The sequence below is a fragment of the Lathamus discolor genome, chromosome 5 (genome assembly GCF_037157495.1).
Source record: "Lathamus discolor isolate bLatDis1 chromosome 5, bLatDis1.hap1, whole genome shotgun sequence".
Taxonomy (NCBI): Eukaryota; Metazoa; Chordata; class Aves; order Psittaciformes; family Psittacidae; genus Lathamus; species Lathamus discolor.
In genome coordinates this window covers 17,758,255-17,784,142 of record NC_088888.1, presented here as the reverse complement: position 1 = coordinate 17,784,142, position 25,888 = coordinate 17,758,255, and the positions used below count along the sequence as shown (strand labels likewise).

The window sequence follows — 25,888 nt, the reverse complement described above, 5'->3', positions numbered from 1 at the left end:
ATGTAATTTTAAACGGTGATAAAAATGTTACAACATTGCTTTGGCAACTGCTTTCAATATATACTTTTTTATGGTGGGTTACTAGAATGCTTTGGAAGGCTCCTAGTTTAGCTTAAAAGAGGTGTAAGTGAAAAACAAACATGTTTTATATAAGGCACTTGAAAGACACTAGACCTAGACAAGTATTTTGTCTTCTTGTCTTCATATTCAAGTCTTGTCCTGAGGAAACAAGGATATTAATTGAAAGAGTACTCAAGATTAAAATATTACAGGGAGACAAACACCTAAAGAAATGTTACAAAAGAAATCTAAAAATATTCAGGTGTTCTCAGACAAAAAACATTGAAAACTTGAGGGAAAATAACTATGCACAATGTCAATCTTACTGTATTTCGAGTATTTTTCTCTTAAAAATGTATTCTGGAAAAAATCTTTTACTTGTGAAGAAATGATGGCTATCAAAAGCAGCAGGTTTGCTACCTCACTACTACTTGTCACCACCTAGGGAGCAAAGATTACATCCTTCAGCGTGAAAGCAGGCAACAAGGCACATGTAATTCCTCCCCAGAAAGTGGAGGAGCTCCATATGAGATACCCAGAGTCAGGCAAAAAATTCACCCTCCTTGCAACAACTATGATTTCGACTTTTTAGTCCAGAAGACAGGAAAATGCTGAAGAGATTAGAAACGTGAAATTATTTAGGAATTTAATTTCAGTAATATAGTAAACACCTGCATTTTTTAATTACCAAATATGAACCTCATTAGCTAGATGACACTGCAATGACAAGTGAGATCATAGCTCTAAGCGTGCAACAATTCTACCTTTGAGTAGACTGGATTTTTTCTGTTTCATGTCCCCGTCGTCCCACCCCCCCCCCCCCCCCCAATAGAAACAAATTTGGAGTATTTGGAGCAAAAACGTGGTATCAACCCCTAAAATTGAAAAATTAAGGAGCTAAGAGCACTCAAAAGTTACTTAGCATCTTTTGCAAAATTACATTGGTTTTGTTATATTGGAACAGTGAGTTATGATGAGCTGATTCTAGTTCTAATGGCAAACTTGAACTAAGGTTTTAAACTGTTCAGGAAAACTAACATCCTTTACCAATTTATTGCTATTAAAAAAAAAAAAAAAAAAAGCAAGCATTATTTTAGATCCCTTCACCACAAAAATCCCTCCACTCCTTAAAAGGGAAATATTAATTTTAACCTAATCTAAGATTTACGACTCTGTACACTTGAAGTATTTTCTTCTAATACAACTCAAAATGTATCCAAGCTGTAAATTCTATTTTCTAGCCCGCATTTAAGAAATGTGTTCTGGAATGCCAACAATAGAGAAAAAAAAAAGAAACCCACAAACAGCCAAAATATATATGAACAATGTACGAACAAAAGCTTGTGCTTGTTACTGTGGTTTCTCTACTGACCACAGCATCTTTCAGCTACAGCTTCAGAGAATACCAAAGTGATTTCATAAAAACACCCTGCTGCTGCCTGCCATCAGCTGTGAACAAGATATATAGATCAAGATTTGATGCTCAGTCAGATCTGCCTAGGAGTTCACTTCCCGAAACAGAAAGCTTTCTGTTGAGCTATGTCTCTGAAAAACATGTTAAGACAAAAGTTGAAGAAAATGGGTTTTTTCTCCTGGTTGGGACTTGATTAAAAGAGGAGCAACACTGATGTTACAAACGTTGGTGGCTATGTCTGCTCACGATCCATACACGTGCTGACAGCTTCATTATACAGAAAATGTTTGCACAGTCCTAGCCATCATCCAGGATTACTGACTTTAGTATCCTTAACCCGGATAGCTCAGACTAAGAGCTATGCAACCAGCATTTGGTTTCAACTCTTCTCCCCAGCCCTCTCATTTCAGCGCTGGCTTCCTACGACTATTAACCTTCTCTCAAAGCTTTTAGGGTCTCAGTTTGATGCCACAGCAAAACAGTACTCAATCCATCTGATCATTATTGTGCATCTAACAGCTACTTGGAAATCATTACAGACCAAGATCAAGCAATACTACGTTCTCTCACTTATCTAACTACTTAAACAAGGACCTGCAGCTTGTAGCCAATCTAAAGATACAGCTACTTTTGAAGTAAGTAAATCCCTTCCTTGTTCCAATGAGCCATAATCAAGCTACACTGAAGGTGATGGGGTTTTTTTTATTTGTTTGGGTTTTGTTTTAAATCAGGAACTGTTAAAAGTTATATTTGTACATAGCCAGTGATAGACATACAGCAACTACATAACTGGGGGCAGCAAAAAAGGATAAAGCAGCATGCAAATAAATAACTCAGAATTATCTTAAAAAGCGACTTCCGAAAATTTCAAAAGCGTTTTTACTTATGATACACCTAAACATGTGTGATTTACCTGTAATGCCTGGACTTGAAGGATTAGATAAGGGCTTGGTGCCTTCTGAGGACTGTTCTACACTTTTAGAAAGGGATCCATCTACAAGTATATCAGCTTCATCTATGTCATCACAGGTTCCTCCAATCTGAAGAAAATGAAGTTCTCCACCTTAAGTCATCACAGACAACAAAAGAAGAAAGTTTAGACACGCACACACTAATACTCAACTCACAAGACAGCTTTTGCAGTTAAAAGTGCTAAACAACTATGACAGTAATACAGGACCTGAAATCAGTAAGATTACACAGGAATACTAGTTTTGCTTTACTATTACAATTTTTTTCAGGGTAAATGCAAGACAGAACTACAAAAATGCTGACTGCAGTTCTGAATGGAAGGAAAGGAAAAAAATCCTGAGTGGGAGGGGGGATTAAAGGGTAGTTAATTAAGGAAACCTCAGCAGAAACCAAAAATCATAACCATTCCAATCACTTCCCATAATGCAAATTATCCCTTTAAACAGCAAGTAGTCCATCATGTCAACTGACGGCCTACACTACTTCATTTGTAAAGTTGCATAAATTTCCTTTTAAAGTTCAATATCTGAGAACTGAAAAATCACTTCCCCTCTTTAACTCTTGTAACTAAGGGGCTGTTCACATTATTTCATCAAACTTGGAATTACAACACTGAACAGGGCAACAGCCAAAAGAGCAAGTCCAAAATTTGCTAAGGACACAATGTTTTGATGGAAGCTGGAATGATGGACATCATTCAAGGAAGTTGCCCATTAGTCACCACCACAGCTATACATAGATGAATTCTGTCATTTACAGAGAAGTCACCAAGAAAGAATGCTCAAGTTTACATAAGGCTGGGGGAAGGGCTATTCACAGTTTTAGAAGTTACAAAAATCCTACTCAGCAGGATTTAAATAGAGAAGAAAATCCTAGGGTAGGCCTTCCACAGCTTTTACTGAAAATTGACTACAGACTGTCCTTCAGCATCTGAATACCACTATGACAAATACTGTTATGCAAATTCTCAGTTATCTGAAACAAAGTTGAGATAATACACCTAATAATAAGCCAAGATAAAAGCATAATCAGCAGGTACATGCTCTGCACTGTGAGGGGTGAGTAGAGCAAAACAGCGATAGAAAGGCACAGAGAGGCAGAGCGAGCATGTGAGAGGCACAGAAGACACGCAAAAGGCACAGAGAGAGCTGTTACAGGGTTTTTTTCCTTTTCTCAGTATGAACGGCCTGACAACAAATGGCTTAATAAAAGAGCCAGAAAAAATAAAACCAGAAAAAAAAACAGAAAGAAAAAAAAGGAGGAAAACAGTAGCTTAAATGACCAAAATGGACAAGATCTGTGTACTGTGGGAAAATCCACCCAAGGTCTGGGCAATGCTGCACGAAAGCAGAGCTCCCAGCATCTGAAGGAACAGGAGATTTCCTCACTACCTGTGTTTCTCCTTTTACTTTTATCTTACTGAAACATCTATTTCATTAAGCCATTTGTTGGCGAGGCCCTTCTCACCGAGATCTGATAAGAAGCCTCTACCACATCTCTCTCCACTCCAGGTCACCCAGCTCTGGGATAGAACAACAAATTCCAAGAAAGGAAGGGAAAAAAACCCATAGTTATAGCAAATAACAATGAGTTTCTTTGAAATTAAACCACCCACAAATGAGCAATTTTCCTTAAAGAGAATTAGGGACACATTAGAAAAAACAGCCTTGACAGCTTCAGCTGGTAATAAGCCAAACCTCAGTTTGGTTGTTGTTCTGTTTACTGCTCAAAATCAATGATCAGAATAATCTCAGCAATCAAAACCAGATAATCTTCTGTACATAAATAAAGTACACCCTCATGCCATGGAAGTTCAACACACTGAATTGCACCATCTGCCATTTTTATGGCTCTCAGCAGGAAAAATGCTGAAGAACTTCAGAAAGCTGTGGGTTTTCCTACGGGAAAGTTATGCTAAGGTCTCACTCATTCTGTAAAAAATGGTTGGGTAGAGATTGCTTTTAAAGAAACAAAACTTTGGTCCTCAAACCAGATTTCTGAGTTTCTGTCACTAATTAACAGCAGCGAAAGCCATCCTTACCATTATTCCTATACTACAAGAGGAAGAGAGTCACAATCCCTGCATTCCTGAAAGATTATACTACTTTTCCAAGAAAAACTCTATGTTCAACTTGACATATCCCACTTCCTCATATCTGGTTTAAAAAAGCTTCTGTAAATAAGTTTATTGTGATCCTCAGTTAAAAAGTATTAGCGTATACAATTCTTAGTGCTTTTGCACGCTTTCCAGACCCCTGCAGGGGCCTTTGCTTCTGTATCACAAAGGAGGCATTTGCTCTCATAGAACACCCAAAGGCAACCTTCTGATGATGCATACTTGAGAAGTTGTCGCAAAGATACCATAGTTCCTATAGTCAAGTGCCAGGGAAAAAAAAATACAAAAATCTGTGCAAAAGTCAATGCTGCTGTTGGTTTGGTTGGTTGGTTGGGTTTTTTTACTTTGTTTTTGTTTTGTTCCGGTGTTGGTACTGGCTCATGTTCCGCACTACTAGGCTGTTTGACATGTTTGACAACTGTAGCTCTGGAAATTTATGCATCCAAACCAAACTCTATCTGGTTCTCTTAAGCACCAGATAACAGGCTTCAAATATCACCAAAAGAGCACCCTAGAGCTGTAATCCTATTCAAAATAAATACCTGTAACCTACTGCATAGCTGACACTGAAAAGTAGTATTTTGAAGTGGGAAAAGAATAATTATTCACAACTCACAAAGACAGATGATGTCTAATGCAGGTCTAAATCACGGTTACATAAAACCACTCAAAACCTGAAACACCCGTTCACACAGAGGTTTCTTTTCAGCTATATCTTATAGGCAGCTATAGGAAAAATTATACAATCAACACATGAAAATAATATGCCAACAAGATATAGATGATTTCTGTCAACAGCAGGAAAAGGCTGTTCTACATACAAAACTTTCAGACATGAAAGTACCTCTTCACCTACTCCCACCATCCAAGCAAGTAAACAGGAAAGAATATAATGCTCAGCTTATATTCTTGAATAGTTTTCCAAGATCCAAGCATTTCCAGTGCATGCACGTTCCATATCTTATACTTAACATTTTCACTTTTGTCTTTCAACTAGGAGATACTTGCTGGAAGGATTAACTTCATATACACCAGTGAATACAACTATTCTACTTTCAACACGCATCTTCCTAATGTTGTCAGACTATAGGCACTATTCCGTACGTGGTAGCAAATATAGAGGAGCAAAGACCTCAAAGTGATTTTGCAAGAAGCCCAAGAAAACTGCACTGGGAGGGGAGGGGAAGGGGAAAACAAAAAAAAAAAACCCACAAGAAAAAAGAAAAATCTCTAGCCATTTATCTGCTAAGTGAGTAATTTTACCCCCTTACAGCAGAAAGATTAAAGGATGATTATGATTCAACATAACAGAGATTATGCAAAACCTATTCCTTACATCAAGTTATTAAAACATGCAATAACACATAGGAGAAAAAGTTATATTAATAGTTCAGTTTATTTGCTTTTTTCTTTCAGTATTCCTGAATCTTATGCAGTACAGTTATTTATAAACCTTAAATATCAAGTAATTCTTTACAAAGCTTTGTGTTTTGGCATAAATGCTAGGAGTCCAAGGCTTCAGATGTATCTAGCATCAGACTCTGAAATCCAGACTTATAAGGTATTGTTATGGACATAAATACTTAATCCCTGAATATTTATGATGGCTCAAAAGTAAGAAAAATTATACTAGGACAAGTGACTGAGCTGTTAAAAGAGTTATCAAAGTACTATATCAAAAAGAGGAAGCTTGAGGACAGAGGCATACCTGTGACCCATAGATAGGACTACAGAAATAAAAAACCGAAATCACCTCAAAGACAGCAAGATCAAAAGAAGTCACAGCAAAGCTATTTATAAATTACTAGATGGACATTGTAACACCCTAAGAGGGAACAAAACAGAGAGATATTTGCTGAAAAAGCATAATGACGTGTTTGTCTATTATGAGGAAGATGAAGTGCTCTCCAGTCAGTAACGTGGTTATCTAGTTAGAGTAGGTTTCTTGTTAGAGATCCTACAAACACAGAATAAATGCTCCCAGCTCAACAGACCTGCATATCTTGCACTCAAGTTCTCAAAACAGGTTTAGATAATACCAAATGCTGTAAGAATATAATTACCATACATGCTAACACTGGATGGGAAAGTACCCTGCATAGTAACAATAAGCCCTTTAACTATTAATCTTAAACCACAAGAAGAAGAGAATAAATTTGCTGTAAGAAAGAAATGAATTACAGTACAATTCTGTAGGGAAAAAAAAAGCAACCTAGAGCTGTTGGGTTTTGTTTTGTTGGGTTTTTTTTAAAACGAGATTGCAGTTTCATCAGCAAAATAAAGGCAAAAACATTATGGCATGTATATGACACACTAACAGTCTTCAAGGGCTTAAATTAACCTTTCAGTTTGAGTTTCATTTTAACTAGGAAAAAAGAGTGCATTATTAAATAAAACTGAAACAGTTTAATAAACACTTCTTCAAAAGCAGTTACCAAAATAGAACAGTTTAGCAAATATGAATGTTTCCACTGGGAATCTGCAAACAAATTCTAGTTGCTAACATGCAATGTTTTCATCCATACTAAAGAAGCAATCTAAAATTTCCACTGCTAAAAACTCTTGGTAGGTAAGTGATTATCACAGTGCCCTTCAGAGACATGAGATTTTTACAGTATGCTTGACTTCATCTGTTGGACTTAACAGGTAAATCTGATTTAGCAACTGCTCATAGGAGGCCTGTGTAATCAACATGACATCACCATGAAAGAAGGAAATGTGCCAATATAAATTCTTCCAGTAAAGTTCAACAAGATATTGGTGGGAGTTCATCTGAAATGTGAGAACCATCCCATCAGTTTAGCTCCTCTGAGAGCTTAAGCATTTCCACCAGAGCTGCATTCAAGTGCAGCAGAACTAAACGGTACACAGAGGAATTCAGCTGGGTGACAGCCAGAGCTGTTTCCACTGCACCTGTGTGACACGGAAATGGGAGCTGTGGTGTTTTAGGGTCTTCTGCAAAGTAGCAGTTACCTGGACCAGAGTTACACTCCCCTGCCACCTGCCTCCTTCCCTCAAAATGTCTCATGTTAATTTTGAAAAAGACCTAACAATCCTGCATGGACAGCCTGGCTCCCACACTTCAGAGAGAAGTAATAATACCAGTTGCAAAAGGCTGAAGCAGAACCAGCAGCCCTATCTGAAAGAAGATACAACTGACCACTGGAATAAGGTATAAAAGCATTATCTTCTCTATCCTCTGAAATATCGCCGATTACAGACAGGAGGCATTTTTCTGAAATGTGAACCTCTAGCACAGAAATAATTATATACAAGAATTACTTTGATTTGGTTTGAAGAAAATCTGTGCCTCTACTAGAACAATTTACCTGTACACTGGACATACTCAAGAGTTACCCCCATTTCAGAGATCTAAAATCTACATTTAAGATGAGGAATTAACCAGAGTTCATGCTCCCTAGAACAGAATCAAACTGTACATAAATTCAATGGAATTTACCTATTACTATTTTGAAACTTAGATTTTGAAACTTTCTAGAATATAATCCAAACACATTTGTAAGAACAAAACATTAAAAATTTATTTTTAAATAAAAGTCTTACCTTTGGTGCATGCACATAATCTGTCTGTGCCCGAACAGTAGATCACAGAGACAAACATATCTGGTTCCTCAGTGCCCTCTTTTTTGGGTGGCTCCACTTTGGCCAGAATTTCAAAGTTTGTAAGATCTAGTATTTTTACATATCCTCCCTGAGTAGTTATTACCAGGTGCCCAAGAGTAGAGATCTCTGATCTTCTCTCTCTCCCACTGCCATTTTTAGAAGTTAACTGTATTTCCTCTACAGGCTCCTCACAGTCATCTTCTCTATTATCCAATATATCTGGTGGGAGCAAAATCATTGAGGTAATTGTGTCTTGGGGGTCTTTGATATGCTGGATTTTTACTGGTTCCTCCTCTAGAGTAACTATTCTAGTGGCATAATTCATCTTATAAAGCACTAGGTATCCACCACTAACACTTCTCTGTTCAGGTTGAATTATTAAAGGAGCTGGTACATCTGCTGGTGACTCATGTTGGATTACATCAATACTCGTGCCATTCACTACAGCAAGACTTGATTCTAGTTCCCCTTTCCTTCTATTACACAGTGCCGAGTTTAATTTATTTAAATTATTCAAGGCCTCTACTTGATTTATTGCACTCAGAGATTCGACAGGACAAGTCCGCAGTCCTACTAACAGATGAACTCCATCTGCACAAGGCGTGATTGAATCTACACACAGGTTCTCCTCCTCTGCAAACTTTGGCAGACGCAGGCATTGAACCAAAGTCCCAGGCTTGGGAACCATAGAGCTCCACTTGTCCGAGTCCGGAGAAGCTAGGTTGGCTGCAGCATCTGCAAACTGCTGAATGTAAGTCACAGGGGGATCCTGTAATAGCAACTGCTCCTGACTGTCCAGCTCCATTTCAATGATCTGTGGAACTGTGAAACCATCATCATGTATACTTTTACTCATAATATTGTTCATCTGTGAAAAGAGTTTTCCTGCTTTTTCATCAGACTCCTTAATGCTGTATAGCAGCAATACAGGTAAAGTCCTCCTTACCAGAGGGGAATTCAGTTCGGAATTAGTGCAGGATTCATTGTCAGTTGATCCCTGTTCCGAGACACTTTCACCTCGAGTCCTGCTTAAGCCATCCAATGACCTCTGAGAGTTACTGCTAACAGGAGAGGTAGCAGGTGATTTGTATGTTAATAGACCTCCAGCTAATAAACAAGGAAAGGGAATGTTGTGTTGTTCTAGATGTTTTTCCTTCATCTTTTCACTCTTACAGTTGGCCAAACAGGGATTTGCCCCAAGTTCTTCTAGATCCTTAACTGTGTCTTCCAGAACATTTGCAACAATTTCCCACTGAAGTTTTTCAGGTTGTTGAAGGATGCTGAGAGCTGTTATATCAAGGCTGACTTCCATAGTTTCTTTTTGTGATGTATGCCCTTAAAACAAAAAGGTTTAATGTATGTTAACAAAAAAATAAATATATAAATCACCTTGCATATAATGCTGTTTGATGAAAAAAAAACCCTTTTTACATCTCACGTCAATTTCACTGTGTGTGTACATGCATGTATTCTTATCCCTCCCCCTCCTCCCATACCCCTTGCTGATTTTTACTCAAAGATGTAAACTCGATTATGCGAAATAAGAAGTAATCCTCCCTCCCCTCAAAATTTTTGATTCAGCCTCTAGGAAAATAAGACAAGAGCAACATGCATAGCACTGTTCTGCTTCCATATGAAACCTTTATTTGGGAAGAGAAATACTCCAACAAAGTGCATACACAGAGGGAAATAAAGTACACTCTTGAGGCAGAAGTTGTTCCTCAGAGAGAGGAACTCTCTCTGGCATTCCCCTAAATTTAAAGGGGTTGCTACAGCTGTAATTTGTTCCTATTCTAAGTAGCTTCTTTTAGCTTGGTTTGTGTGTTTTACTGACAGCAAGATAAGCACTGCTTATTATCAAATAAGGTATTTATTAACTATCAAAGTAGGGATTTTCTTTGTCTCCTGTAATCTCTCCAACACAGAATGACACAAATATTGGCATTGCTTTCAAGGTCAATCTTTTTCCTTTTTTCTAATACAGTGAATATAATATCACTGATTTTGACAGGGCTTTTTTAAAAGCCCGAGAAGAAAAACTTCCCTCCTGACCTTCAAACTATGAATCAGACATAACTTACCTGTCACAGATTCTGATCTGGAATGCTCTTCACTGTCTGAATCCTCCAGCAGGTCATCACTGAAAGAAAGTGCATGAATGACACCATGTACACTGTTGCTGCATTCTTCTTTTTAATTAAATAAATAAAAATAAAAAAGCAATGTGTATTATAACTTGGTGTTTCTTTTAGTCAGCATTGTAAGCACTGTACATCCATTGATAACTTGGTCATTGACACTAACAGTATAAAGACCTTTGTACTCCACCATCAAATCAGTAGGCCGGCTTTCCATTTGCCTCATTCTATTACCGTATTCCCAAAAATTCAGATACAAATGAATTACAATGAAAGCCTGTTCTCAGGAATCTTTCCAAGAATAACAAAGCCAAACAAACAAAAACTCTAAAAACTGATGACACCTTCTGCAGAGTTCCTCAACATAGTCTCTGAAACGTGGAGCTGCCAGGCTGGACTTTAATTCTACCAAGATGATTTTGTAGCTAGTACAGAAGTGTGTACGAAAAATGTCTTGCTTTTAAGAATACTACCAGATAAATCATTTTTTCAGAACAGCAGATTCTGTTCAAGATACCTCTTCAAGAGAAACGGGCCCTGCATAGTTTTAAGAACATAGGAAGACTTCACACAGCTGGCTTTTCCAATGTAAGAAACAATTTCCTACTACAGGCGCTTTACACATAGGAAGAACTTTGCAGCTTCAGGCATAACTACTCACTGGAGTACTAAGCTGGATTCCCAAAATTCAACAACTTCCTCCTCACACCGAAAAAATAGATACTTTTTGGCTCAAAACTAATTAACCTTTACTTCATGACAAGGCAGCAACAGTTCAATACTCTGATTTTCATTCACCTTCCCCTTGAGTGGGAAGGTGATAGTAAATTTCATACTGGCTAAGTGAAGTGAAAGATGCTTAGTTCTGAGCAGCATGACTGTACTGTCTGTACTATTCTTTAACCAGCTCTTAAAAATGTCTTAATTTTTTTAACTTTCAAGGAGTTAACAGCTCTAAAAGTCTAGGCCTCGGCAGCTGTTAGGCCTCCAGCACTCTAAGGTTGCCCACATTTCTACATACCCTTTTCAGAAGGATAAGCTTCATATTTGCTCTGCAATACTGTAGGAGTCACACTAAGGCTTAAACCCAAAGATTTACTTTCCTATGCACACAGAATACCATTACTTTCCATGATGCTGAAGAAGCATTCAGAAAACTAGCAAGACTTCCCAAACACCTTTTGTCTTGAGTTTTACAGCAAATATTCACCCTTTTGTTCAAGCTTTAGTAATAGGAGAAAGGAGTTTGCAGTAACAGACTGTAAGAAGCATAAACGAAAGAATACCACTTTTTCTCACATGACCCTTTCTAAACACTGGCATACCCTTCTAGCTTACCTAAAAGCTTGCAACAGGACTGTCTAATTGTTTAAAGACTGTATGCATGTGTTAAAGGCAAAAAATGAAAGCAATTCCTAGCACATCCACATAATTAATTTTCAGAATGACATAACCAGACGTTATGGAGAAGAAATCAGAGAACAACATGTTCCAGAAATTCATGGGTAGCCTTTACTTTCAAAACCCAAAATGCATAATCCATAACTAAAATCAAAAGGTGTTCCAAAACTTACATTCCTTTCTCTTTTTTTCTCTGCCTATGGAACATCAGCACAGGCAGCAATGAGATTTGGTATCTCTGTTAGTGGTGTATGAAAACTGAAACAGCAGGAATAAAATGGAACTGACTTTAAAGATAGAAATTTAGATTATTGGGTTTTAAGTGTTGAATTGTGTACATATACACAGTGGTTAAAAAAAATTATCTCCGAGAAAATAAAACAAGCTTACCAATCTTGTTTCACAAAGCATGACTTAACTGAACAGCATTTACCGCTTACCCAGCAACATTTCATATTGCTAATTTTGTAGATCACCATACCTGTCTCCTTCTAATTTTGGTATATCTGAGCAACTAGATGAATCTTCTAGCCATGCTAGTGTTGGTCTCCTTGAGTCAACCCCTGAGCTCTGTTCTCCTGATAACATAAGTTGCTGCACAATAGCTGGATCATATGCATTGATTTCAAATTTTAAGTGGACCTGAGAAATTACAACAACAAAAAAAACAAAACAAAACAGAAGAGGTCTTTGATTTGAATCAAGATATGCTTAGTCAGTAATTAATAACAACTGGTTTATATTGTGTACCTTCATAAGTTTGGAAACATCCCATATACAGATCTTTCCTCGTTTTGTTGCAGCAGCTAGAAAATGAGGGCAACTTCCAGATCCAAAACAGGCTATTCTGTCAGTGCCATCTGTGCAGGGAAATTGTGCTGGACTTGTTGCCAGTGTGACTGAAAGAGGTACATTCTGAGTGTGCTCACCCTTGACAAATGGGCAGTTTGGGGAATGTCTCTCATGTTCAGACCTTTAATGTTAAAAACAAACACAGCAAACATTGACTTCTTACTGTGAAAAATACACACATCATATATAAACTCAGCCCTTGAAGTGAAGCTGAAACTGAACTGAACTGTTCCGCAGTCAACCATACAAGAGAGTTCTGAAGCTACCAACACAGCTTTCCCTGCTTTTTCTCAATAGCACGACTGTATTAAAGCCTTTGATCGCTTAATGGATACTGATATTCAAATGGGATTAGTCTACACACAGTGCTATTACTACATTTAGTCCACTTTAAAACATAATTGTTCTGTAGGCAGAAGCCCATCACGTCCTGGTGAAAAAAAAGCCCGGATTAAGTTCTACAGAACATACATTAGAAATCCAACCTTTAAAGGTCCCTTCCAACCCAAACCATTCTGTGATTCTATGATACTATACGATTATATTACCTTAATAAGATATAGCAATGTCCTGTCTTCAGTTGTACATTCACACTTACAAAAATCAAAACTGAAAACAGTCCTGAATGACAAACTGACCAAGAAATATGAAAAAAACCTTCTCATCTCAATATATACCTAAGGCAGAGACATAGCAAAGCAGCTACACTACTACAAAATGTCTGGAAACTAATGAGGGAAAGGAGGAGACAAGACTAAGAATATTACAAAGGAAAGCTTCCGGTAAGTCAAGAATAAGATGTATTCGAATAATGATTATAAATTACCAGATAATAAAGACAAAAAGTACATTAAGAACCCCGATAAAATCACTATAAGGCACTGCATTTCACTGCATATCACTGCATGGTGATAACCATGCACAATTTTAGCTGATTCATGGAACAAATAATGGATCTTGCAACTTCACATAAAAAGCAAATATGCACTGCATGGCAACTGAAGTTTAAGAACGTAAAGATGTGTTCTAGTCACAATGATACAGAAGATTTAGTTTAGATCCCTGTAATGTTGTCTGCCATGGAATACCTTGAACATCTTTGCCATGGAACAATATGAAATAGCAAATCAGAATTAAGAAATAAAACAAACTACAATGGACTTGATTTAGTATTATACAAAAATTAGACATAGTAAAGGGAATTATTTTGTGATTTGTCCCATGGAATCATTATGGAATTCCATTTTTGTCAGTGATGCTCCCTAAACTCACCAGAAATCCCATCAAGATAATGGTGATCTTTGTCCTCCAAACATTTCTAACCACTCCAGCACAAAACTAAGCCTGCTCCAAACATCATTAAACTTACCAAGGTTCATCTGTAGGCTCCCAACACACCAAACATACACTACAGGTAAAACACATGGCTCTGTCATCTCCTGATGAAGCAGGCTATAAAATACGAAGAAACACTTGAAATGTATATAGGTATATATTACAAAACACTTGAACCAGGTGATCAAGTCACCTTCTAGTGGCATAGCAAAGCATTACATCAAAAGTATACAAGGTCACAAATCAGCAAATATAAAGTGGCAGTATTTAACTTTTAAAAATATATAAATAAATAAACCGCATTACTATAGAAGAGACTCAGAACCAACACATGTACAAGCCGCTTGCTAAAAACCACACAGAACAGAACAAAACTCATCATCACTGGTAAGACTTTCTTTAATTTGGAAAAATTTCACAAGGTTCAAAAAATTTAGAACCTCTGAAGAGCCACTGCATGCTTGGATAAACACAGGTTAAACAAGTATTTCTTACTATGCCCTCAATGTGCTGGAATATAAAGCATTCTATACCACTTCTCTGCAAACGACAGCTGCTACTCGCTGAAGTGACACAGAAATTTCAGTTTTCTTAAAATCCAGCATTTTCCTGACCACATTTCAAGTAACAGATATGTTTGGGAATATGCAGATGCAATTCTAATGTAGAAGTTCCCTGCATTTTTCCTCCCAAACAAGCTTAAGGAATTCTCCAAAAACTTTCTCCACTTGCACTTATGAGGATTTGCAGTTGACACAATGAGGCAGACAATGTTAGCCATCATTATTTAAATCCATAAGATAAATAAATCTTTATAGTAGAAATAATTTCAAAGAATGAAAAATAAGCACAAGCAATTGAATGAAATGTTGAAGTTGTATTTATTCACTAAATTTAGTAATTTAGTAATGTGATCTAGGACTGTTGTTTATTACAATGCAGTGTAAGTCCCACTAGGAAAGTACGGTTAAAGAACTCTGATGTCAAGCTTACCACTTTTTTGCTTTACTTATAATATCTATAAAAAATAAAGATATTAACTCAATAGTCTAACAAGGAGAGAGACTCTATGTAACAGCCAACTTGACCATTATTACTGTTAACTCAGATCAATTTAATACTTAGAAGGGTTTTATATGCTGAAGTTCAGAACAATATTTTCTGTGATTTGTAATAAGGAAGCAACCTCTAGGCATGGAAAAACATGAAACTTTCTCACCTGCTCCCCAAACCCTTATCTAGAAAACAAATACTACTAACAACTGAACTTTTTTACCTGGTGATAGAACCCAGCTTGAGCCATTGGATCTGGCTGTGCCCACCTATAACCCACATGAGGCCATGAAGTGAATGTCTCTCGTCTGTTAGCTTCACTATACATCAAAGACCTACAAAGGTAAAAAATTCGACATTATCTAAAACTGCCACTTAGGATAAGAAAAAAAAGTACTATAAGAAAATATATGAAAAAGTACTACTTATCATATATTTTCAATGCTTCAGTAACCATTAGAAATACCACAGACCGTTAATGATGACAACTTTAAGTTACAACTACTACAGAAATGTTACAAAGTTCTTTCACTGTGGTGCCTAAAGTACATTATCCACAAAAGACCAAAAGCAATGCAACAACTTACAGGTCTTAAAAGCAAAATTAATACAATAAGCTTCTAGGTAGTCTGTTTGGTCTAACTGAAGAGAAGCATCAGATATACAAAGCTACTCTGCATTGACTGAAGATGAAGAATCTATCCCAATAGAACTGGTAGAGAGATATTGGTTTGTTTCTTTTTTAACAAGACAACTATTGTAAAAATTTGGCATTATTAGTTGAACAGATATGAATATGCGTATTTGAAAACACTCCAAAGTGATATTTTAGGCTTAAATACATGGCACCAACCCCATAAAATTTGTCAATCACTGACAGTATAATACTTAAAAATTATAAACTACTACATCACAAGATATGAATTCCCCTGCAGCTCAACATCTATAGAGAAAAGAAGTGCCTCTTTTCCACCTTTACTCAGAGCATGTCCCTCATCTGAAATAGTACATAAGAAACAAATATCAGCTTTTCCCTTTCCTTGATGGAAGTTTTTTCTCCAGCATCATCCCAAGAACTAGTGCTGCTAGATAGAAAAGTTCCTCACTTCTTGTTCCTGACACTCAGTTTCAGGAGATTTTTTTCTGTCTTAGAAGAGAATGGATATATTAAACATTTCCTACCAAGGAAGTAAATTAGTCCTGCAACATCTCCCTAAGGGCAGTCCTGACTTGGCATTATACCATTTTAAAGAGACAGATCTTGGAAAACTTTAATCAAAAATAAAATACAGCAAGGTACAGACAGACTTGGGGAGCGGAAATATGAGACAAAATTAAATCGTATCAAATTTTTTGAGCTGTAAGAAATGATAATAAGCTTACAAAATAATATTTCTATAGAAATGTACTAGATGGAATTACAGATTCAGAAGATTTATCAGTATTCTAACTAGTCTCTGCTTATGTAGATTAAAATAACGGGTTACTCACTTGTGTGCACATTACTATTTGGATCAGAAAGAGATGAAGCAAGAGTCTGAGGCAAAATTTTATGACCCCAAACACACAGCAGCTGACTAGAGAGTTCACATGCTGCAAAGGTAATAACTTCCTAAACTTCTAAACCACAAAACATAGGCATAACCCTTTCTTATATGAAGGAATTGATTTAATCTTGCAGCATAGTATGTAGGCTTTATCTTTGGTACACAAATGGGTGCTGTCTTTGCATTCAAAGAAGCATACATATGCTCTTAAAGCTATACAGTTTCTGAACATGTCAACACTGCAGTGTCAGTAAGGTCTAAAGCTGTAACGTAATTAACTAGTTATGCACATTTGACTGTTCAGATAAAGCCCATAATCAAACATGTTGAAAAGTAAAGCCTAGGTGAACATATCACATTAATGTGTTACAATACCACCTAGAGATCTGTATTTAGGGCTGCAATTGTTACCTTTTCGAAAGTATGTGTTGGGATTAAGAGAAGAGTGAACTCAATTAGCCTGGTGATGAAGTTAGAAACCAAACAAAGTCTTGTGGCACCCATAAAGATTTCTTTAAGTTTAGTGATATGTTCAGTACCATGTGCATTAAACAGTTAAATTAGTGGTATGTGCAAGAGCAAGAAAATACAGAATATGATTAATTCCTCTGGCAAATAACATAATCTGTAAGAGCTTACTATGATATAACTAAGGGGTTAAATTCATCACTTATTTTGTCTTAATATACCTGTCCACAGATCGACCGGGTCCCACACCAAGTTCTGGTCGAGCACTGGGTAAGAGGTAAGATAACCTATCCATCACAGAGGATGCTACAGGTAAGGCAGCAATATTTTGATTTATCTTCTTGAGTTCATTTACAATGGCACTGGCGACAGACTTTAAAACATGATGAGGAAGGTGGAAAGTAACTGTTGCCCACTAAAACAAGAATAAAAAGCATCTAGTTTATATTTTAAAGTTTTAACACCTAAAAACCAAACAGATCACAAAAGCATCAAAAGCAAAAACAAACACACACCTTGAACTTCCTCTTGATTTAAGACACAAGAACAGACACACAAAAGCTACAAGAAAACAATGCAAGTAAAGTAACTCCAGATTTTAAACTCAGTTCAGTTTATTATTTGGATTTATCATCAAGAAATTAACCTTGTTTGTTCCCTTAACAAGTGAAACTTCACACAAAGGAACTAAGGAACACATAATATATTCTATCCTCTTCAAACAAAATCCACCACACTAAGTCAAGCATTTTGTATGCTTCAATGACAGCCAAACAAATTAGACTTGGAAATCCATGCTAGACAGTACAGAGAAAAATTCTTACCTTTGCAACTTTATGATTTGCTGCTGTTTCATGTGAGGTATTTTTTAAACCATCCTTCAGTTGTGTAATGAATAAGTCATATCCCTCTGTATTAGAAACATCTACTTTTTCTATGCAAGCAGATAACAGCTGCTGAGCCTAAAATGCAGATGTGCAAGAAAAGTTAGCATCCACACTGAGTAACTACAGACAAGAATTACACCTGTTTCATTACTCTGGGAAATGTAATTTGGCATATCCTACTTTACCATTTATTATATCAGCGTAATTCACATAAAAGACCCTGAGTTGAATAACCAGTTCCAAATTTTACTTTGTAGGCCAACTAACAGATAAACTTCAGCAACAGTGACAGTAATTACAACAAGCTCCCTCAAGGGCAGTATTGCCAAATGTTAAACTTGTCAGTCATATAAACAATTGAAACACAACATATATTAAAGCCAAGCAAAAAAAGTTACATCTATTGCCCAATGCTTTCCATTCAAAAGGATTAATTCAGCTTTAGGGACAAACAGTGAGAGCAAGAACAAAGCCTTGATATTTCTGAGTAGCTCTGGATCTTAAAAATAGTAAATGATAATGAAAAAAAAAACACTACAACAAAATTAGAGATAAATTACTTACAGTGCTAGCATAATGAAGCTGAAAAGTTAGACAAGAAAAAATGGGCTAGTTCAGGATCTTGAAATTCTTAAAACTCACAAATAAGGCATCTAGACAAGAACATATATAGACTTATTTTCTTCCAAGTCCCATCTGTTTCTAGCTTGCCTGCTACCTCCATGTTGCCAGGTAAGATTTAAAGGTACACTTTATGTGCAAAGCATAGAGTATTCTGTATCTGTTGTTAGGTGGTCTAACATCTGAAAAATGTTACATGAAATCTTTCAAGTTACAAACACCACGAAGTATTTCCCAAGGGCAATGGCCACTTGGTTACATCCTTGTCCTTGGGGAGTTCAGGGGAAGACAAACAGAAACAAGTCCCCTAGCTAAGGCTGTATTCATTTCTCAGCTTTCAATATAAAGACAATTACGATTTTTGTGACATCTCATACTTCCCAAGTCTCTTGCAGACGACAGAAGAAAAACAGATAGTTTGTGGAAGTTCACAAATTTACAGTGTTCTATGGGGAAGTAAAAACAGCATAGAGCCTGCATCATAACTTGTTAATGCTGCCAATTCAAGGTGCATAAAGATGCACTGCGTTACTAACAGATCAATCATACAAAAAGACTATTAAGTGCAAAAATTTGCAGAAAAGTTGTAGAGACTAACAAAATATAAAAGGTGGACTGAGGCATTCGTGTAACACTTGCTTCATATTGGCTAAAATTTTCTGAGGTCTGGGTACCTCCTGTTTAAAATTAAAAGTAAGAACTGAAGACTGCAAATGTTCTTTCTCCCACCTCACTGATTTGGCCATGAACTCCCCAGATCTGTTCCTACTGAACTACAATATTTTCCTTCCCCGTGCCCCTCTCCCCTGGAAGGACCTTTTCAGAGAAGTACTCTATTTTAACCTTGAGATAATGGTCTGTAAACTCTTTAGAAACAAAGAAACTTTAGCTAAAACTGACACAAACTTACATGTTAGACTGCAACTCAGTGACAGTAAAACTTCTGAAAGGAAATGCTGACTTCTGTCAAGTCCCTTCACACTTGGCCATACACACCAAGATTTAGTAGTTACCCGCAAAGGGTGTAAAAATGACACCAGTGGCAGAGAGCTTGAGGAACCTGGAAAGCTCTCTTCGGAGACCTCTATGAAGCAAGATTTTATTGCTGTTACTCCTACTCAAGACAAGTAGTTAAAAACCTCATATATGACACATATTCCTGGTTCATAATAAGCACCTACTATCCAATACTCCCGGAGCACATAAATATTTTAAACCAACACCGAAGGTAAACCAATGCAACAAAATCCAAAGCATTACACTCCAAGCAAAAACATGTACACTGGATTCTCTTTAATTGATAGCAAGTGCTTGCTTATATTGTCTCAAATCAGAAGCAATCACATCTCAGCTGCAATAGTCCAAACATAAAAGGGAGGCCAGGTTTGCAGAGGAAAATAGTTTTCAATTAGGCCAACTGACCCAGAGAAAAGTTATATTCCAGCATTAATTCTTCACTTGTAGCAACATCGTATTACCTGATTTTATTTACCCTTTTTCTCCCCTGAAAGCCTAAAACAATCAAACACCTCAAGGATGCCTAGCAGCCCAGACTGACTTTGTAAGTACACATAGATTCCATACATAGCTCTGGAAATGAGTCTTGATTTCTGGTCACTGAAAAGTTCTTTCATCTCAAATAATATACTCGTGATTCTAGCAAGCTCTTATTTGTCAGATATACAGATAACTGCAAAAAGCTATTGCCCTATGACAGGTAATAACAAAGAAACTTTTCCATTACGTGCTGTTAATATCACACTAGAAACCCAGGGTCAAATGTCTGATTTCAGTATTTCTGACAGCATTATTTACATACTCTTTTTTCCCCTCTTCCCCACACATCTTACCTCTGTAACTGGCAATTCAAGCTGAACCACATCATCTTGTTTTGAAACAGGCGTTTGCAGAGCTGTGTCTAACAGTAAGATGCCATTGAGATCTTTCCTGCATCCTACTGCATAATCATCCACAAAGATCACTTTATCCACAGCAGAAATATACTGACATTTCACCCGTCCACCGGGTTTAGCTACAAAGGCAAAGGCAAATAGCAAGATCTGATCAGAAAACAGCTTTTAAAAAAGACCTTTAACATCTGTTCCAGAAATTAATGTAATATTTCAACAAAGTCTTTACTTGAGTGATCAAACCCCAGGATTTTAGGTACTACACCTTTCACCTAACTTTATATTTCCTACATTAAAAACCAAACATCCAAAATTTACACATCCCATCAATAACTACAACTATTTTATTCCCATAGTGGAAGCCATCATTAAAGTCCTGCTCCTACCAGGAAGCCTAAACTAGTGTTTTCAAGCCTAATGTAGATGCCTGGTGTACTTGACGTTAGCTGACAAACAAGAACAAGAATTAAATTGCACAAATTGGCATGAAAATGACAACAAAATTCCTAAACTACCATTAAGGCTGATTAACACCATTTCATTCATCAAAACAACACTCAGAAACTAAGTATAGCATATAACATGGGCCAATGCTACACATGTTCCTTCAGACACTAACGTAGCTTATTTCTGCCCAGAGCCACACACAGGATGTCAGCAACAGGTTAGAGGAGTTTGGTGGAGGTGAAGGAAGACTGTCAGCAAATAAGACTGGCAATGGATATTATCCCCAGAGATTTTTAGTATCACTCATTGTTACATGTCTAAGGCTGGATGGATTGTAAAACTAAATCCATGTAATATGCTGCCTGTGTAGAAGGCAAATTGCTTTAATTCATGGGAAGTGTAAGTTGTTGCTACAGAAGCTGACTACACGTATGCCTTAAGTAGATGGACACATCATCCAAAGCACAAAGCTGGAATCACTGGATCATCAACACAGATCTCTTCTTGTTGCACTGGAACAGAAGTTTCATTAAATTTTGCATTAATTGAGTTCCTGTTCTCCTCTTTCTGCAGGCACTGGATACTGGTTTTATAATGAATAATTAAAAATCACCATTAAGGTAGCTACCATACAGATAAAGCATCCAGATAAAGACAACCACTTAAATCTGTCATCTTCACACTTTGATATATTTAAGTGGAAATTAAAACTTCTCCAAATATAGGGCATATCAACCTGACTACATTGCATTTGTGGTATCCTCTCCTGAAAACTCAGATCAAGAATAGTTGTCAGCTGCCCTTCTCACCAAAAGTTTGGAAACAGTGACTCACAGACTCTCAAAATATGACACATAAGCCCTTGCCTGCATGAAGTACACTGCAATTGTAATCATTGCTATAAATGTTTCCAACTTTTTTCAGAAACACTTCAAGAGCCCTGGAATCACTTGATAGCTGTCAAGTCGTTAGCCCTAGTTTAACATAAAAAGGTCCTCTGAATGGCAAATCTAGCAGTTTCAAACTGGGTTTTTGCCAATACATTGGAGTTCCTCACATAAGACTTTCTATAGACAACACAGCAGCAACAAGGAAGTAAGCCAGTCTACAGAGAGGAAAAAAAAAAACAACAAACCCCCAAAAACCCCAACAGCTTTGATTAAAAAAAAAAAATCAAACACAATTTTTAACACCTTCAAAAGTATTAGTTTCAACAATGTTCAGAAAACGCATTTCAAGATGGATCTGCTACTAGTCACAGACTAGTTCACAGGTGACTGGCCATACGATTAGAACAATGGGTTGAGAAGCAGAAAACTAAAAAATTTAGAAGTCACCACTATAAAAGAAGTCACCACTGTAGAAGAAATGCCTAAAAAAGTTTAATCACCCTCAAAGCATTGGCAGAAAGGTCCTTTCTAACTCAGGATCAGCATTTTACAATGTGCCAAAGGACTCTGACCTATATCCTTTGGAAAACCTAATGGCACTACTACATTATATCCTGCCTGTCCAGCCTTGCTAAGTTTACTAGAAGCAAGTACTGATTTGCATCTTCACAAATCACAATTCAAAAGTTTCACATAAACTCACAAAATGACTTAAGCCAGATCATCAAAACCCAACTTTATTCTCACTTTAGTCCTAATTCCTTCAGCTGTCATTTATGGAAGATGAAATAGACATTCCAAGGTTTGAGGAATTTGCTTTTCAATCTTGGCACAAGTGGATCACGGCTTCTCCCAATATCTCCAGCTATCTATCTAGGATTAAAACCAAAAGAACCCTCTAAGAAGCCATTAAGCCTTTGGTCAGTTCCTGTAAGGAAACCCAGCAAGCTACTAGCATGCTACAAGTGGAAGCCCAATAGCATACTACATCATGGTATGTCATCCATAACAACCTTAGAACTAGCAACCTGAACACTTAAAAGCAAATAAACAACAGAAAAGGAACATTCCTCCTCCACCTTCTTTGCTCGAACAATACAAAACAGAGATGAGCAATTTCCTGTGACCAAAACTGACCTACAAAAAAATCACACAAAACAAACTCGTTTGGAGAATATATAATAGTCTAAGCAGCATCTATTGTGCCTATCTACAGGCAGTGAGATGAACCAAATTAGACAATTAGTCTTTCATGTCAAGAATCAGAATGAAAAAGCTTGTCTCCATCTCTCTGATATAGACAGCTTTAGTCTCAAAGCTTTAGACCTTAAGAGGAAGTGACTCACCTGAGTATGCATGGCTACCTTCATGAAGAGATGTCGATTAATGTTTATAGTAATATCTTTAGATCCTTTCTAATATTAAGAAAAGTTAATTCACCTTGAAAACTGCTAGCAAGGAATAGCACTAAAACATATCACAAAGTCACTAATTCTCTTGGCAAGAAACTCTTAATGCACAGAATGCAAAAACCAAAATCATTTCTAAATCACAGAAAACTAATACTTTTATCTGCTGCTATAAAGTGACAGTTGTTAACACATGCATCATAGCACTAGTTCCATAATGCTAAAATCCAAGACTAATCAAATAGCTAAAGGAACATCCATAACCTCAATCTATGAATACAACTAGGTCTTTAGATTAAGAATTAAAGTAACATTTTCGGAGAAACAGAAATCCCATCAGCTCAACAAAACATGTACACACATTAACTGCACTGAGCCCAGTCTTTGCATTTCTAATTTAAACTAGAATATCCAAACAATACCTCAGTACTCATTTGAAAATACTGCAGCCATGGGAAGCTACATGGATAAAGTTTCAGGACATCAAAAGCCCTACCTATCCTACTAAGTCTGTATCATTAGATCTGAACTTCAAGCTATTTAAAGGCAAGAGAATCCAAAAATTCAAGAGAAGGGAGTGGTACAGCTGCAGAAGTCCTTAAAATTTACTGTAAGAATGAAAAATAAAAATTTATTCCCCGTCCCCTCCTTCTGTCGTGAAGTGTGGGTGTAAAGCTTCAAGTTCAGGAGGCATTATCACTCCTGGTAATACGCCATGTGAAATTCTCCTTCCAGAAGCCAAATCAGCAGACAACAAAACCATCCTTTCAACTGGAGGCAAAAATGCTTCTTGACAGAACATTGCTCAACTGATTCTCACACATTTTTTCAGATGTATATGGGATTAAAAAAAAAAAAGTATGTATCGGTTGTCCTCATTTACTGTGAGGCAGGTGCCTTTCCTAATTGCTACCCAAGTAGCATACAATAAGATATGCCAATGCAAGCATATCAGAACCCTTGCAGTTTGAGGAAGTTCTATAGTACAAATAATAATAAAAAAGAATGTTTTAAACTTTAACTTGCTGGTTTAACACGCTATCTTTGCGGGAAACTATTCTGAACTAGTACTATATAAAATCACTACCATGGATTAGCTGCAATGGGTAATATTTTAACACAAAAGATGACAAAAAGCAAACCACTGCAAGTCTGATTTAAAAAGGAGAAAGATGTCTTAGAATTGTTTTAAACCAGTGGCTCCCAAAGGAAATCAAGACATAGCGGTTACGAACATTTGGGAACATAGTAATGGAAAGATGGCTAAGGGATGACGAAATCAAGCCATCAGTGCCCATCATTATTTAATTTATCCATTATAGATTCTCGCTTGTTCCTCCTCACCTACATCTTCAGTGGGAACTTCAGCAGTGCACTTTTACCTTCCAGGTCCAGTCGTCCAGGCCTAGCCCCTTATTTGCTCTAGACATCACCTCAGCAGAGCTGCCACCATGAAGCCCATGGGGCCCTCCTTTCCAAAAGAAAAGGATTCTCCAACTTGAGGAAAACATTCTCTAAACAGCAAGGATGACAGAGGAGGCAGAAATACGCAGCTTAACATCACAAAGTGCCTTCAGACTCCCTTATTTGCCAAAACTGGATTTAGGTAATCCAGAATGTCATCTACAGTTTATCTTTTCCTTTAGCAACAAACAGGACAGAATTGCTTCAGCGGCAGTTCATTATATGATAGCTGGTTTTAACAATCTTCATTAGAGTAAGAAGATGTGTTATCTGGGCCAAAGCATTGGAGACTGACACATGAATATTAACTCGCCGTATCCGATCAAGCAACTACTAACAAAAGCTAACATTAACACTTAAAAGGTTTCAGAACATAAACAAAACCCCACTGAGATCAAGGCAGTTCATATCTGACTAGCTTTGCAGGCATAGGGTCCTCTTCCACTTTCCAGACTTCAACTGAGACTAAATGAGCAGGAAGAGACTGGTGAGCTCTTCGTGCACACGCTCTTCATGTGGTTTCAGATCTCCATGTATCTAACATTACTGCTGCCTTGTATGTCACACAGAACGCAACTGCTCACATATACAATTATTCTGAGAACAGATTATGAATATTTCACAAGGTACACTACAATCCTGTCTGCCAACTCAGGTAAATTCTGAAAACTTTAGTCCCTGCAATTCTCCTGCAAAAATCTCACAGAGGATAGTGCCTTCTTCAAAACTTTCCTCAGAGTGAAAAAGTATGATTAAAGTTTTCAGGAAAGGTGTCTTTCACATACTGCAGACAGAAATTACACAGCATCCACCCAGAACCAGAGACAGGCAAGGAATACTTCACAGCTCAGTAACAGGAACTTCCCGTTCCACAAGAGCAACTCCCATCACAGCATTTCAGAACAAAGAGCCTTTTCCAGACGAAATTTTAACACCAGCTCCTCTTTTTGTCACTGAAGTGGCTAGAGCATCTGAGCTTACCCATCATGTACCCTGCAGTCTCTGTTACAGGAGGAAACATCTCCAGTTATGGCACTTTTTAAACTCCACAGTCTGTCTGGCATGAAATGGTTTAGCTCGCCCCCACCAGCCCAAATATTACAAGGACCTCTCAAAACACCAAGCTCGTAGAAGGTGCAAGTTCTCAAAAGCATACAGTTGGACTACAAGCCAAGTGAAAAAGAGGCCAGACTGTCATGGGCAAGGTCAGTAATTAAGGATTCAACACCCACCCGGCAGCCAGTTATGACTGGCATTCAGTGAAGCCTTGTATGCCTTAA

The 25,888-nt window shown here is 37.2% G+C and overlaps 1 protein-coding gene across 2 annotated transcripts in view; it reads right to left on the bottom strand.

The window, feature by feature from the left end:
- Positions 1 to 25,888, bottom strand: part of BIRC6 (baculoviral IAP repeat containing 6) — a 173,959-nt gene that overhangs the window by 138,081 nt on the left and 9,990 nt on the right. For both annotated transcript variants that reach the window (XM_065679912.1, XM_065679913.1), the window contains exons 2-11: positions 20,339 to 20,520; positions 17,805 to 17,942; positions 17,202 to 17,395; positions 15,189 to 15,300; positions 13,947 to 14,029; positions 12,476 to 12,698; positions 12,207 to 12,367; positions 10,268 to 10,326; positions 8,127 to 9,521; positions 2,388 to 2,537 (exon numbers count right to left, since the gene is read on the bottom strand). In XM_065679912.1, the coding sequence (XP_065535984.1) occupies positions 2,388 to 2,537; positions 8,127 to 9,521; positions 10,268 to 10,326; positions 12,207 to 12,367; positions 12,476 to 12,698; positions 13,947 to 14,029; positions 15,189 to 15,300; positions 17,202 to 17,395; positions 17,805 to 17,942; positions 20,339 to 20,520 (2,697 nt within the window). The remainder of the gene's footprint in view (positions 1 to 2,387; positions 2,538 to 8,126; positions 9,522 to 10,267; positions 10,327 to 12,206; positions 12,368 to 12,475; positions 12,699 to 13,946; positions 14,030 to 15,188; positions 15,301 to 17,201; positions 17,396 to 17,804; positions 17,943 to 20,338; positions 20,521 to 25,888) is intronic.